Source organism: Heptranchias perlo, chromosome 3 (genome assembly GCF_035084215.1).
Source record: "Heptranchias perlo isolate sHepPer1 chromosome 3, sHepPer1.hap1, whole genome shotgun sequence".
In the NCBI taxonomy this organism is placed as follows: domain Eukaryota; kingdom Metazoa; phylum Chordata; class Chondrichthyes; order Hexanchiformes; family Hexanchidae; genus Heptranchias; species Heptranchias perlo.
In genome coordinates this window covers 39,563,592-39,580,071 of record NC_090327.1, presented here as the reverse complement: position 1 = coordinate 39,580,071, position 16,480 = coordinate 39,563,592, and the positions used below count along the sequence as shown (strand labels likewise).

The 16,480-nt window shown below is 43.4% G+C and overlaps 1 protein-coding gene across 4 annotated transcripts in view; it reads right to left on the bottom strand.

Annotated features, from left to right (window-relative positions):
• cables1 (Cdk5 and Abl enzyme substrate 1) overlaps positions 1-16,480 on the bottom strand; it is a 142,431-nt gene that overhangs the window by 81,831 nt on the left and 44,120 nt on the right. For all 4 annotated transcript variants that reach the window (XM_067979109.1, XM_067979102.1, XM_067979090.1 and 1 more), the window contains exons 2-3: positions 8,481-8,552; positions 4,349-4,441 (exon numbers count right to left, since the gene is read on the bottom strand). In XM_067979109.1, the coding sequence (XP_067835210.1) occupies positions 4,349-4,441; positions 8,481-8,552 (165 nt within the window). The remainder of the gene's footprint in view (positions 1-4,348; positions 4,442-8,480; positions 8,553-16,480) is intronic.

Below are 16,480 nucleotides of genomic sequence, written 5' to 3'. Positions count from 1 at the left end.
AAGAGGAGGGGTGGGGCTGATTAGGGACCATAAAGGAGATCTACTCATGGAGGCAGAGGGGATGGCCGAGGTACTAAATGAGTACATTGCATCTGTCTTTAGCAAGGGAGAAGATGCTGCCAGAGTCTCGGTAAATGAAGGTCTAGTTGAGATACTGGATGGGCTAAAAATTGAGAAAGAGGAGGTACTTTAAAGGCGAGCTATACTTAAAGTAGATAACTCACCTGCTCTGGATGGGATGCATCCTAGGTTGCTGAGGGAAGTAAGGGTGCAAATTGCGGAGGTACTGGCCATAATCTTCCAAACATCCTTAGATACAGGGGTGGTGCCAGAGGACTGGAGAACTGCAAATGTTACATCCTTGTTCAAAAAAGGGTGTAAGGATAAACCCAGCAACTATAGGCTAGTCAGTTTAACCTCAGTGGTGGGGAAACTTTTAGAAACGATAATCCAGGACAGAATTAACAGTCACTTGGACGAGGGTGGATTGATTAGGGAAAGCCAGCACGGATTTGTTAAAGGCAAATCATGTTTAACTAACATGATAAGAGTTTTTTGATGAGGTAACAGAGAGAGTAGATGAAGGCAATGCAGTTGATGTGATGTATATGGACTTTCAAAAGGTGTTTGATGAAGTGCCGCATGGTAGGCTTATCATCAAGATTGTGGCCCATGGAATAAAAGGGACAGTAGCAACATGGATGCAATATTGGGTAAGGGGCAGGAAACAGAGAGTAATAGTGAACGGTTGTTTTTCAGACTGGAGGGAGGTGCACAATGATGTTCCCCAGGGGACGGTGCTGGGACCACTGCTTTTCTTGATATATATTAATGACTTGGACTTGGGTGTACAGGGCACAATTTCAAAATTTGCAGATGACACAAAACTTGGAAGGGTGGTAAACAGTGAGGAGGATAATGAGAGACTTCAAGAGGATATAGACAGGCTGGTGGAATGGGTGGACACGTGGCAGATGAAATTTAACGCAGAAAAAGGCAAAGTGATACATTTTGGTAGGAAGAACGAGGAGAGGCAATATAAACTAGAGGGCACAATTCTAAAAGGGGTGCAAGAACACAGAGATCTGGGGGCATTTGTGCACAAATCGTTGAAGGTGGCAGGGCAGGTTGAGAAAGTGGTTAAAAAAGCATACGGGATCCTGGGCTTTATAAATAGAGGCATTGAGTACAAAAGTATGGAAGTCATGATGAACCTTAATAAAACAATAGTTCGTCCACAACTGAAGTATTGTGTCCAGTTCTGGGCACCGCACTTTAGGAAAGATGCGAAAGCCTTAGAGAGGGTGCAAAAGAGATTTACTAGAATGATTCCAGGGAACTTTAGTTACGTAGATAGATTGGAGAAGCTGGGGTTGTTCTTCTTGGAACAGAGATGGTTGCGAGGAGATTTGATAGAGGTATTCAAAATCATGAAGGGTCTAGACAGAGTAAATAGAGAGAAACTGTTCCCATTGGCAGAAGGCTCAAGAATCAGAGGACATAGATTTAAGGTGATTGGCAAAAGAACCAAAGGTGACATGAGGAAAAACTTTTTTACACAGCGAGTGGTTGGGATCTGGAATTCACTGCCCAAGTGGGTGGTGGAGGCAGATTCAATCAAGGCCTTCAAAGGGATCTGGATAAATACTCGAACGGAAAAAAGGGGCCGGGCTACGGGGATAGGATGGGGGAGTGGGACTAGCTGGATTGCTCTTGCATAGAGCCGTGCGGACTCGATGGGCCGAATGGCCTCCTTCTGTGCTATAACCTTTCTATGCTTCTATGATTTGAACTGACAAGAACAATAGAAATAGAAGTCCCTAGTATCTACAGGCTAATGGCACTAGGAGTGTGCCCACCAGGAACTTGCACGGCAGCAAACTTGCATGCAAATCGCGGGCACCCACACTACTAGCAGCACATCTAGGGCGTCCACCATGATTGAGACCCTGGAAAGGTTGGCAAAGGTGTACTGGGTCAGAGAAGGTTTGCCTGATCGCTACCAACCCCCCCACCCCCAGCCCCCATCAGAAGAACCTTGTGGTTGTCCCCTTTGTAAGGGGATTGCTTTAAAAACTGCAGTAAAAAAAGAAAATTGCACCCAGTGAGGCCTAGGCCTCAATCCTGGCCTGGAGTCCCAGGTGGGCACCATTTCCACCCATCAGGGAGTTATGCCTGGTTAGATCAGGCATACCTTTGCCGACCATGAGCCAGGTCCCTATGAAGTCCAGGGGGGGGGGGTGGAAACAGGAGCCTCAATGTTTTGTAACCCTTTCCTCTGGCCCCACCCCACCCACAGGCCTATGTCCATATTGAGGGCTCGGACAGAGGCTCTGTCCCCCGGCAAGTCACCCCAAAAACTCTGGCGCTAGGTCAGGATCCAGCATATCTCTCTGCTAGACTAGTTTCTGGCTGTTCCAGCATACTCCCGCTGAAGCACACCAGAACGGTGGTGGATTTTCGGGGCCAGAATGTAGAATTGGCAGATTGTATATTGGTGTGACTCCCAAGTGATGAGATACATTCAGTGACATAATTCAGTCTCACAAATAGTGCCATATAACCTCAGATTGTTAAAAGTCACAAATTTTTAATCAGCAAACTAACATCTACTATAAATATAACAGCTGACAGAAGCAGTGGGGTACTGTAAGATAATTCAACTTGACGGTGGGAAAACAAAACCCATAAGCTCTTATTTCACCACTCCCAAGCTGGTGCTTTTTCTCTAATCGCTCATTTTTTTTGGCTATTTGATTACTTTGAACAAAAAAAAATACAATGAAAGAAAAGGTTTGATTTCCCAAATGGGGAGCAGAGATCTGATCTGGTCAACTACAACTAGGGTCTTGATAAGATAATTGGGCAGTGCCCAGACTGCGTACATGTCGATATTACAGTCATTGCATTAGGAGCTACAGACTGCATACCAGCGAGGGTCCAAAACATAGAGCAAATGGACTGAGAGAAAATGGGGATGGGGAGAAATGGAGAGATAGTCGTGGAAAATCTAACAGGGCTAGTATATACGGCTGGTGGTGGAGTGGGGTCTGGAAGTCTGTTTAGTACCTCCCATGAGAGACAGTCAAATAAAACCTACTCGGGCCTAGTTATTGAATTAATAGTTATGACTCTTAAATTATCAATGAGGTCTTCGACCCGAATTAAGGATCGCCGTTCTGGAAATCCTTTTAACAACCTGAAATCATTGGTATATCTGTAAGAAAGCAACAGTTGCTGATGAGCCTCTGGTCATGTGGCACTATTTGTAGGTCTGAAATATCTCACTAAAAATCCATTGTGATGTTTTTCTATGTTAAAGGTGCTATATAATTGCAAGTTGTTGTTGATGAAAATAGTAATATTTTTAAACGCGAAACTAAGGGACAGTTGGCCACGGAAATATTAAACATATTCCATCATGATACAATGCTCTATTAATATCCAACAGTGCTGGGTGTTAAAATCAGTCATGTAAGGAAAGAAAGGATTTGCATTTATATAGCGCCATTCACAACCTCAGGACCTCCCAAAGCACTTCACGGCCAATGAAATACTTTTGAAGTGTAGGGAAATGCAACAGCCAATTTGCACACAAGGTCCCACAAACAGCAATTAGATAATGACCAGATAATCTGTTTCTTTAGTGGTGTTGGTTAGGGGATAAATATTGGCCAGGACACCAGTAGAACTCCCCTGCTCTTCTTCAAATAGTGCCACGGGATCTTTTACATCCGCCTGAGACAACAGATATCAGTTAATATCTCATCTGAGAGACAGCATCTCTGACAGTGCAGCACTCCCTCAGTACTGTACTGGAGTATCAGCCTAGATTACATGCTCAAATTTCTGGAGTGGGACTTGAACCCACGACCTTCTGTCTTAGAGGCAAGAAGTGCTACCACTGAGCCACGGCTGACAACTTGCAGTGTCAGGATGTTACATCACTTGGCCCAAGTAGTCCCATCCCACACGTATGCTACTACTCTGGCACGCTGCTAGGCCCTAAACCCCTAAGTGTCGTTGTAATTCAGTACATATCCCTCAGAGGTACAGTACAGCATCAAATTGTACACTGTCCTATAATAACAATAGATATTCTAAACTCTGGTAGCAGTCAGCAGCTCCTTCCCCCTCTAGGAATACCATTGATTGGATTGCTAAGGTTGCCTGGAGACAAGACACTCTTACTGCCAATGTAAGGTTTATCGACTGAACAACTCCAGTATAACTCTAAATTAAAATGCCATGGAAAAAAAGTGTTCTCACCCTCTGACTCATGGTTAATAACAGCCAGCACGGAGAACACCTCAGGAAATTATTTTTTTTAAAAACATTTGCTCCATACCTGCCATTCCTGGTGTCATGCTGTCGCATATTTTTGATAAAGTGAATTTTCTTAAAGCTTTTTGGTCTGGGTGAACCTGATAGAGTCCTACATCTGCAAAAAAAGGCAATAAAAACACAAACCATTACAATGAAGGAAAATAAGTTCCTTTCTCAATAGCTGGTGCCTGCAATAGACATGAAATGTAAAGGCAGTGCAATTCTCCTATAAAGGATCCAATTTACACCATTAGTGTGACTGATACTGGTTTCCATTGTGGACAGTACCATATGATGAAAGGTTGGGTTATAGGAATATTTGCAGCCTAGCACAACATCAAGATTTTCTTTTTAGTGGAGAATGCCCTTTATTGCTAACCATTCCAGCAATGTTTCAGTAGAACATAAGAACATAAGAAACTGGAGCAGGAGTAGGCCAATCGGCCCCTCGAGCCTGCTCCGCCATTCAATAAGATCATGGCTGATCTGATCCCAACCACAAATCTAAAGAACACAAGAAGTAGGAGCAGGACCCGGCCACACAGCCCCTGGGCCCTCTCCGCCACCCACAGGGCATTGACCGATCCGAAGTCAGCTTCATGTCCAATTTCCTGCCCGCTCCCCATAACCCCTAATTCCCTTTACTTCTAGAAAACTGTCTATTTCTGTTTTAAATTTATCTAATGATGTAGCTTCCACAGCTTCCTGGGGCAGCAAATTCCACAGACCTACCACCCTCTGAGTGAAGAAGTTTCTCCTCATCTCAGTTTTGAAAGAGCAGCCCCTTATTCTAAGATTATGCCCCCTAGTTCTAGTTTCACCCATCTTTGGGAACATCCTTACTGCATCCACCCGATCAAGCCCCTTCACAATCTTATATGTTTCAATAAGATCGCCTCTCATTCTTCTGAACTCCAATGAGTAGAGTCCCAATCTACTCAACCTCTCCTCATATGTCCGCCCCCTCATCCCCGGGATTAACCGAGTGAACCTTCTTTGTACTGCCTCGAGAGCAAGTATGTCTTTTCTTAAGTATGGAGACCAAAACTGTATGCAGTATTCCAGGTGCGGTCTCACCAATACCCTATATAACTGCAGCAATACCTCCCTGTTTTTATATTCTATCCCCCGAGCAATAAAAGCCAACATTCCGTTGGCTTTCTTGATCACCTGCTGCACCTGCATACCAACTTTTTGATTTTCTTGCACTAGGACCCCCAGATCCCTTTGTACTGCAGTACTTTCCAGTCTCTCGCCATTAAGAAAATAACTTGCTCTCTGATTTTTCCTGCCAAAGTGCATAACCTCACATTTTCCAATATTATATTGCATCTGCCAAATCTCCGCCCACTCACCCAGCCTGTCTATATCCCCCTGCAGGTTTTTTATGTCCTCCTCACTCTCTACTTTCCCTCCCATCTTTGTATCATCTGCAAATTTTGATATGTTGCACTCGGTCCCCTCCTCCAAATCGTTAATATAGATTGTAAAGAGTTGGGGACCCAGCACCGACCCCTGTGGAACACCACTGGTTACTGGTTGCCAGTCCGAAAATGAACCATTTATCTCAACTCTCTGCTTCCTGTTCGATAACCAATCCTCCACCCATGCCAGAATATTACCCCCAATCCCGTGATTTTTTATCTTAAGTAATAATCTTTTATGTGGCACCTTGTCGAATGCCTTCTGGAAGTCTAAATACACTATGTCCACTGGTTCCCCTTTATCCACCCTGTACGTTATATCCTCAAAGAACTCAAGCAAATTTGTCAGACATGACTTCCCCTTCATAAAGCCATGCTGACTTTGTCCTATTAAATTATGCTTATCTAAATGTTCCGTTACTGTGTCCTTAATAATAGATTCCAAAATTTTACCCACCACAGATGTTAAGCTAACTGGCCTATAATTTCCAGCCTTCTGCCTACTACCCTTTTTAAATAACGGTGTTACATTAGCAGTTTTCCAATCTGCCGGGACCTCTCCTGAGTCCAGGGAATTTTGGAAAACTATCACCAAAGCATCCACAATCCCTACTGCCACTTCCCTCAAGACCCTAGGATGGAAGCCATCAGGTCCAGGGGATTTATCTGCTTTGAGTCCCATTATTTTACTGAGTACCATCTCCTGAGTGATTTTAATCGTATTTAGCTCCTCCCCCCGTAGAGTCCCCTGTTTGTCCAGTGTTGGGATATTCTTAGTGTCCTCTACTGTAAAGACTGAAACAAAATATTTGTTCAGCATTTTTGCCATCTCCATGTTTCCCACCATTAATTTCCCGGTCTCATCCTCTAAGGGACCTACGTTTGCCTTAGCCACCCTTTTTCTTTTTATATAACTATAGAAACTCTTGCTATCTGTTTTTATATTTTTTGCTAATTTCTTTTCATAATCTAACTTCCCTTTCTTAATCAATCCTTTAGTTACTTTTTGCTGTCATTTGAAGAATTCCCAATCTTCTATCCTCCCACTAAGTTTGGCTACCATATATGTCCTTGTTTTTAGTCGGATACTATCCTTAATTTCTTTACTTAGCCACGGATGGCTGTCATTTCTTTTACACCCTTTTTTCATCAGTGGAATATATTTATTTTGAAAGTTGTAAAATAACTCCTTCAATGAACGCCACTGCTCATGTACCGTCTTACCCTTTAATCTATTTTCCCAGTCCACTTTAATCAATTCCGCTCTCATACCATCATAGTCTCCTTTATTCAAGCTCAGTACGCTTGTTTGAGAATCAACCTTCTCACCCTCTAATTGGATATGGAATTCAACCATGTTGTGGTCGCTCGTTCCAAGGGGATCCTTAACTAGGACATTATTAATTAATCCTGTCTCATTACACAGGACCAGGTCCAAGGTTGCCTGCCCCCTAGTAGGATCAGTTACATACTGCTCAAGAAATCCATCCCTGATGCACTCAATGAACTCGTCCTCAAGGCTGCTCTGCCCAATTTGATTTGTCCAGTTAATATGATAATTAAAATCCCCCATAATTATAGCTGTTCCCTTATTACATGCCCCGACTATTTCCTGATTAATACTTCTTCCAGCAGAGTTGCAACTATTAGGAGGCCTATATACTACGCCCACTAATGTTTTTTCCCCCTTATTATTCCTTATCTCCACCCAAACTGTTTCATTATCTTGATGCTTTGTCCCAATATCATTTCTCTGTATTACAGTGATTCCTTCCTTTATTAACATAGCCACCCCACCTCCCCTTCCTTCCTGCCTGTCCTTCCTGATTGTTAAATACCCTGGCATATTTAATTCCCAGTCGTTGTCACCCTGCAGCCATGTTTCTGTAATGGCCACAAGATCATACCCATACGTAGTTATTTGTGCCGTTAACTCGTCCATTTTGTTACGAATGCTACGTGCATTCAGATAAAGAACTTTCAAATCTGTTTTGTGACGCTTAGTTCCTGCTTTTTCCTTTTTTAACACTTTACCTATTACTCCATACCTTCTGTCCCTTCCTGTTACGCTTTCCTCTCTCTCCCTGCTCAGGTTCCCAACCCCCTGCCACTTTAGTTTAAACCCTCCCCAACAGCACTAGCAAACACTCCTCCTAGGACAGCGGTCCCGGCCCTGCCCAGGTGCAGACCGTCCGGTTTGTACTGGTCCCACCTCCCCCAGAACCGTTTCCAGTGTCCCAGGAATTTGAATCCCTCCCCCTTGCACCATTCCTCTAGCCACGTATTCATTTGAAATATCCTCCTATTTCTACTCTGACTAGCACGTGGCACTGGCAGCAATCCTGAGATTACTACCTTTGAGGTCCTATTTTTTAATTTACCTCCTAACTCCCTATATTCTGCTTTTAGGACCTCATCCCCTTTTTTACCTATATCGTTGGTGCCTATGTGCACCACGACAGCTGGCTGTTCGCCCTCCCCCTCCAAAATGTTCTGTAGCCTACTATACGAGTAAACCATCTCCTGGTGTAATAGAGCTGCCACTTCACATAACCTGACAAGACGGGGTCCATCTGGAACATTGCTGTTTGATGGGGTTGATAGGATTTTGCTGTATAATCTATGCAACAGCGGTGATTACTTGACGGGATGGAGTCAGTAAGCCATTGGTCAAAGGTGTGAAAGCAAACTAATCAGTGAAGTCAGTGACAACACGGGTTATTTTCATACCTCCGTAATGGAGCATTTTCCTCAATGTCTTCCAGAGTTTCTAATGAAGAACGCTGGGAAATCAACCGGCGCCTGGAAGGAATAAAAGAAGCACTCATGTTATACACATTCTCTACTGCACAGTCCCCTAACTGTATTCTTGCACACTAACTGAAGATGAAAGGTCACTGTATCTGTAGAACAATGGGATCAAAAAAATTGTGTGGGGCAGGGGGTGGAAAGAGGATGATAATTCCAGCAAAGTCTCCAGTGGCATTGTTGTACCAGCCCCCAAAAATACTCTGACAATCAGAATTACTATTTTTCCATGGTGCAATGAAACAGCTGGATTACATGGTTTCAACTAGGTCAGTCTGATTAGCTTCTCAGAACAGAGGCCTAGGAAGGGATACATGACACACGTCATAATGTACATATTTACTTCAGTGTTATCTCAGCAGGGGCAAGGTGGTGCATCATTTGACACCTTTCTGTCCAGGGGATAAGTAACAGCGTGTAGAGTGATTTCCAACAGTTGGAGGCCATGTTTAAATCCCAGCGACATTAGACCTGGGGAAGATGGGGCCACGCAGGTTGGCTGATGTATGCTAGCTACTCCCTGTCTTGAAGGTCCTGTTTAATGGCATTTAAAGCATAAAGAACTCTGGCATGCACTTAGAATTAACACCAAAGAAACAGGCCATTCGGCCCAACTTGTCTATGCCGGTGTTTATGCTCCACACAAGCCTCCTCCCACCCTACTTCATCCAACTCTATCATCACATCCTTCAATTCCTTTCTCCCTCATGTATTTATCTAGCTTCTCCTTCAACGCATCTATGCCAGTCACCTCAACTACTCGATATGGTAGCAAGTTCCACATTCTCACCACTCTCTGGGTAAAGAAGTTTCCCCTGAATTCCCTATTGGATTTGTTAGTACTCTCTTACATTTATGGCCCCTAGTTTTGGTCTCCCCACAAGTGGAAGCATCCTCTTCAAGTCCACCCTATCAAACCCCTTCATAATTTTAAAGACCTCTATTAGGTCACCTTCTCTTTTCTAGAGAAAAGAGCCCCAGCCTGTTCAGTCTTTACACCTATGTAAACAGTGGTCGCACTATCAGACAATGACTTGTATTATCAGTTTCTTTAGCAGAAATTTACGAGCACTAGCAATAGTTTCATTATTCTCAGAACCTAGCTATGATCTATAGAGCATTAAATTAAATAATTTAGAAGTTAATTAATTGGGGTAATGAATTGGTAAATTTTCCTCTTAGCTGATAAGCCAATGACTTCATACTTTAGTTTGGCAATTCCGTATGATAAATATTTAAATTTTGGGAAAGTGGTAAATTGATCTTAGAAAAGATGTACAAATGATTATCACATAACGTTATCTCTATTTGTATCTATTTCCATAAACTGTATTAGACATACATTGTGACACTGGAGAGTCTAAATTCCTCAGGGGTTCTGCTGATCTCCCACAGTAACTCCAGCAGAACCCCTCAGAAAATGGCAGAGACTCAGTGTAACGAGGTCCAATTTCTACTCCGGTATATCTGTGGCGGCCAATGAGGTGGAGTCCCAAGGGATTTAGGCTCCCTGGTATTTTTAATGGACACAATATCCTTGATCTTTGAGGTATCAAAACTACTGCCCTTAGTAGAGATGCCGCCCAAAAACCCTGGCAGTCCAATCCACAAAGCCCAGGCAAACTTGGTTCCATTTACGTTTATATCTCCTACTGCTTGGGTTTGTCCCGTTTGAATTTTGTAAACTTGGGAGGTTTGAAAATCTGCCTCAGTGGTTGATAAATTCTAAACCATACAGCAAGATCCATTTATATCCAAAGGCTGACGTATATGCAAATTAATATGAACATTGATTTAAATTTTGTGTCTGGCCTGCTGCTCCCAAGTGGCTCACAAAGTTTGGACACTCCTGCTTTAACTCATACCACCAGTCAAGTTGGACAAACAGAATTCTCAGCCTCTTGGTTATACAGTGGTCATTTTCCGACTTTGGGCTGCCGGCAGTGAGCCTCATCAGGTAGGACTCCACATTGTAAATTTGAGTGCATGCTGCTCACGATTTTTGAGCATTTAAAATGGTCAAAAAAGTGTGCACAGCCTGCACCCAAATGCTCAGTATGTGCTGCCAGCGGATGAGGCTGACTGACTGTAGCCCAACGTCCAAAAATTATGTTTACAAGAGTACTTAAAAGGTACTCCCCTCCATTCCAATATCCTGAGTGGGAGGCCGGCCAGGAGAGCATTGGAATATATGCACTATATGAACAATGACACTCATTCACATACAAGATGGGTTTACATGCATTTAAATTTCCATGTTAAATTTAAATTGGAGTCAAGACAAGTTTTGCTACTTTAAACATCAGGGCTGTATTTCCCACAAGTAAATTCACAATCTTGGCAGTACCAGTGGGAGGTGCAGACGACGAGCTTTCCTGTAGAAAGGGCGGAAAAGCTGGAGTTATCTGAACCAGTTTGACCAGTTTAGCAACCAGCATAAGATCGACAATGACAGACGCTTGCGAGCAGACCATCTCCCACCTTTCTCACCTCGAGAACAGTGCGTGATAGCAGGAAACCAAATTGTAAAATGATATACATTATATATGAATATGAAATGGTTTGGTAATAACTGAATGTTGCACAAATGGTACAATGATAACAGTTGCTAAATATTATCCTCAAGCCAATTTGTCCTCAGGTAAAATCCTCAAAGTAGAACATGGTACAAAATTGAACAAATGAAAGGTGAGATTTTCTAGCAGTTCATGCCACCATCTGCATGATGGCAGTAGTGTCCAGAGACTTGAGCACAAAATGTAGGCTGACACTCCAGTGCAGAATTGAGGAAGTGCTGCACTGTCAGGGGTGACGTCTTTCAGATGCGACGTTAAATCGAGGCCCCATCTGCCCTTTCAGGTGGATGTAAAAGACCCCATGGCTCTATTTTGAAGAAGAACAGGGGAGTTCTCCCCAGTGTCCTGGCCAATACTAAAACAGATTATCTGGTTATTATCACATTGTTGTTTGTGAGAGTTTCCTGTGTGCAAATTGACTGCCACATTCCCCTACATTACAAGAGTGTCTACACTTCAAAAATATTTAATTGGCTGTCAAGCGCTTTGGGACGGCCTGATTTCGGGAAAGGCGCTATATAAATGCAAGTCTTTCTTTTTCTTTCTTTGTAATACTGGAACATAGGAACAGGAGTAGGCCATTCAGCCCCTCGTGCCTGCTCCGCCATTTGATAAGATCATGGCTGATCTGTGATCTAACTCCATATACCTGCCTTTGGCCCATATCCCTTAATACCTTTGGTTGGCAAAAAGCTATCTATCTCAGATTTAAAGTTAGCAATTGAGCTAGTATCAATTGCCGTTTGTGGAAGAGAGTTCCAAACTTCTACCACCCTTTGTGTGTAGAAATGTTTTCTAATCTCACTCCTGAAAGGACTGGCTCTAATTTTTACACTGTGCCCCCTACTCCTAGAATCCCCAACCAGCGGAAATAGTTTCTCTCTATCCACCCTATCCGTTCCCCTTAATATCTTATAAACTTCGATCAGATCACCCCTTAACCTTCGAAACTCAAGAGAATACAACCCCAATTTGTGTAATCTCTCCTCGTAACTTAACCCTTGAAGTCCGGGTATCATTCTAATAAACCTACGCTGCACTCCCTACAAGGCCAATATGTCCTTCTGAAGGTGCGGTGCCCAGAACTGCTCACAGTACTCCAGGTGCGGTCTAACCAGGGTTTTGTATAGCTGCAGCATAACTTCTGCCCCCTTGTACTCTAGTCCTCTAGATATAAAGGCAAGCATTCCATTCGCCTTATTGATTATTTTCTGCACCTGTTCATGACACTTCAATGATCTGTGTACCTGAACCCCTAAGTCCCTTTGGACATCCACTGTTTTTAACTTTTTACCATTTAGAAACTACCCTGTTCTATCCTTTTTTGATCAAAAGTGGATGACCTCACATTTGTCTACATTGAATTCCATTTGCCACAGTTTTGCCCATTCGCCTAATCTATCAATGTCGCTTTGTAATTTTATGTTTTCATCAACACTGCTTACAATGCCACCAATCTTTGTGTCATCGGCAAACTTAGATATGAGACTTTCTGATGACATGCTGCAGATTTCCTCCTTTCTCTAATTCCTACAATGGTAAATGACCACCTGAGGGAGTGTGCCAGTGAATCTGAGAATGAGTTAGTGGATCCACTGACCTGTTTGTAACATTCTCCTCTTCATTTTAATGTCTGCTCTTATCTATCGTTATCAACAGTTGTTCATGTTAGAAGAGTGGGAGGCTGCAGAATGGCACAGTCCATTGTACTCGGAACACTTCACACCAGATCATGTCCATGGTTTCCGACACAGCACTCTCAATCTTTGTTCTGCCACCAGAGAGAGCAGAACTTGAGCGATTCTGTCCAGGGAGGGAGAAGTCAGTGGGAGAATCATCCCAGGCCACTTTCATAGCGTTTTTGCACTACAATACGTGGATCTCTGCCGTCAGTTGGGTTTGGAAACATTAATCACTTTGTTGTGGGTCTTTAGTTCTGCTGCTGGAACAACGTTCTCTTGAAATCTTCTAAGTGTGCTGGGCAAGTTCATTGTATCAGAGTGCCTACAATATAGCTTAAGACTGCACGTATGACTCACTGGCTCAGTACCAATTCCCTGCTGGCGCACCGATTTTAAGAGATTTACAGGATTTTTTTTTGTAGAAGTTCAAGCAAGAGGATTCACATCTTTACACCATCCCTTGTTTCTGCTCCCCTATAGGCCTTGCAGAAAGTCAAGGGGCCAAATTTCTGGTGGCTGGGGAAAGCAAAAAGCAGGCAGATTGCCCACTGGGAGAGCTGGAATTTGGGACAGAACGGGGTTTCTGTCCCATTTAAAGTCCAACCCAAAGTCCAGTTGGTGGAGGGGCGCAAGTCCCCCCTCACCCTCATTTTGGGGGAGTGTCTGGAGGACTTCCGAGGCTACACTCGGAATTCAGCCAATTACTCCCTTGTTAGGCCCAATGAAACTCCCAGCAGCTGACAGCCGGTGCGGATTCTGTTGTGGGCCTAGTAAAGGCCCCAAGACTGCCTGGAGACATTCAATTCTCATTGTGCAAGCTTTGTTCTCCTGGGGTGATTAAATATATTTCACAAATTCTATCTAGAGCCCATTAAGGACCTCCAGCTTCAGCCATCAGAGAAGCCAGGTGCCAGTCTAACTTTCTTACTAGCAATCAGAGTGGTCACCTCTGTTACTCTCCAGCTGGCACGGGTTACCTGCCCCGAATATTTAAATGACTCGATCCCCACAATTTGAGGTGAAGTTAACGTCCTTGCTTGCAAGTAAACTGTGTCCCGAGCCACCGCACCTCTGCCAATGAAGCAGGGACCCTGGAATTTTGAAATCCCCAGTTTCTCAAATTCCATCCAATAACAATTACAGGAGAGTGGAGGAACTGGAGAGCGGTCACTCATCACTCCTGTGCTCGCTGACCTACATTGGCTGCAGGTCCAACAACGCCTCGATTTTAAAATTCTCATCCTCAAGTTCAAACCCCTCCACGGCCTCGCCCCTCCCTATCTCTGTAGCCTTCTCCATGCCTACAACCCTCCCAGATCTCTGCGTTCCTCCAATTCTGGCCTCTTGCATATCCCTGATTTTCATTGCTCCACCACTGGCGGCTGTGCCTTCAGCTGTCTAGGCCCTAAGCTCAGGAATTCCCTCCCCAAACCTCATCGCCTCTGCACCCCTCTCTCTTCCTTTAAGATTCTGCTTAAAGCCTACCTCTTTGACCAAGCATTTGTCCATCTGTCCTAATGTCTCCTTCTTTGGCTCAGTGTCAAATTTTGCTCCTGTGAAGCACCTTGTGATGTTTTACTACGTTAAAGGCTCTATATAAATGCCAGTTGTTGTTATTGTATAAACGCTTTCCCAAATCCCAGAGGAAGTGTAAAAATGCAAAACTAATTCTGATGAAGGGCCTACACTTGAAACATAAACCTATCTTTGTTTACGGATACTGACAGACTTGCTGTGCGTTACCACCATGTCCTGTTTTTGTACTTCTGATTCTTGATTTGGTACGTATACGAGACCCAGGGCTTCCCATCATTCTGTTTCTCTGAGAAAGGTGAAAGATGCTAGTTCTAGACGAAGCAGCTCGACGAGGGGACGGCCACACAGACGGGAACCGTTACATCTCCTTAGGGGGAATAAGCATGACCCTGCTCATCTTGTCCTGCCACCTGCCGATCGTGGAGTGGCACTGATCCCACATCACGAGGAATGTTTACAGCCAAGCAAGCCCACTCTGCCTATCCAGCTGGAAGTGATGTGAAGGCACAGGGGAAGTGGAAAAGAATAAAGAATCGTTTTGATGTTTCAGTGGTTTAGCTGACTGGTCTGTTTCTGTGCCATGTACACAGTGTGAAAATCTTACTGTTATCGGTTACATCATTGAACTAAAAGTTCAACATTACTTTTCTGAGCAGGGCTCTTTCTCTGCAAGGTCAGCAGCCCAGGCTTTATTACACAGAAACAAATAATATCAAAGTAATCCTGGTTTAAAAGCTAGCCCTGCAGCAAAAGCCGCTGGAAAGGGAAAGCAGGAGGAGTCACATGAGTTGGCTGAGGGCAGAAATTAAGCTGACGCAATAGTCGTGTAGCAATAAATACATAAATAACTTAGAGGCCCTGTAATAAACACATCCTAGTAACAAGCTGTTAAATGTACTGATAAGTTTAAAACTCTTCCTGCTCGGTGCACAGTAGGGAAAGTAAAGGTTGCTCATGCACTTATTATTCCTAACATATTGACTGCACCATTTTGGGGGGCAATCTCTTCAAGTTCTTATTACTTCCTTCAAAGTAAGTAAATTAAAAATTACAAAAATAACTCCTATCTAGATAATAAACTGAATATGAACCATAATTGTATAATCAATTTAATTGCATGAATCTAACATTTTTGATTTTGCCTTATTTATATACACATATTAGATCTGCCATGGTTGCAGCATACGTTTTGATTGATTCTTACAGACTATTTACATATTTTAACACAGTTTGGCTACCTGCTCCAGCCAATAGTAATCACATTCCCACCAATCTGACAAACACAATTCACCTTTTTAACAGATTAAATCAACTGTGAATTAAGCTGTAATCATATTCCCTGCTGTCGGTATCAAATTTGGCAGTACCTGGGTAACAGGGTCTATTAATTCCTGTTTTGCACCATTTGCTTCCTGTCAGACTCTCCACAAACATCTGAGCAGAGTTTCCCACTATGTCGGCTCCAATAGAACAGGTGGAGCTGAAACAAGCTTAAGACCGTCTGGTTGCCTCTCAATACTGGTATGAGTCCAACCCTTCACTCACTCTGACCTTCTGCAGGCCTGGTTGGTGCTAGAAGTGGCAATCGAGCGATGCACAATGATCACACCAATTTAATTCCAAAATTCAGAGCTTCGCACACAGATACCTGAGTGGCTGCAGTGGCATTCAAGAGTTGCAGATGAGACTCAAAGTGAAAGAAATGACTTCTATTTATATAATGCCTTTCACAACCTCAGGACATCCCAAAGCGCTTTGCAACCAATAAAGTATTTTTGAAGTGTGGTCGCTGTTGTAATGTAGGAAACGCGGCAGCCAATTTGCGCACAGCTAGCTCCCACAAACAGCAATGTGATGATGACCAGATAATCTGTTGCATAAGTATTACAAGGCAAGTGCCATTGGAGCTACAATGTTTAAATCCCAATTCACTTGTCGGGAGCTGGCCTTGTTATATTGCTCATTCAGTACAACATTCTAGTGCTTCACCGGTCTAGGACATTGTGCTATCTTCCTTACATTCTTTCAAAAAAACACTCAAAGACAGGAATATAAGCATTTGCACCAAAGGATTATACTGTGGGGCTAATCCCCATTCATTTCAGTGGAGACTGTAATTGAATATCTT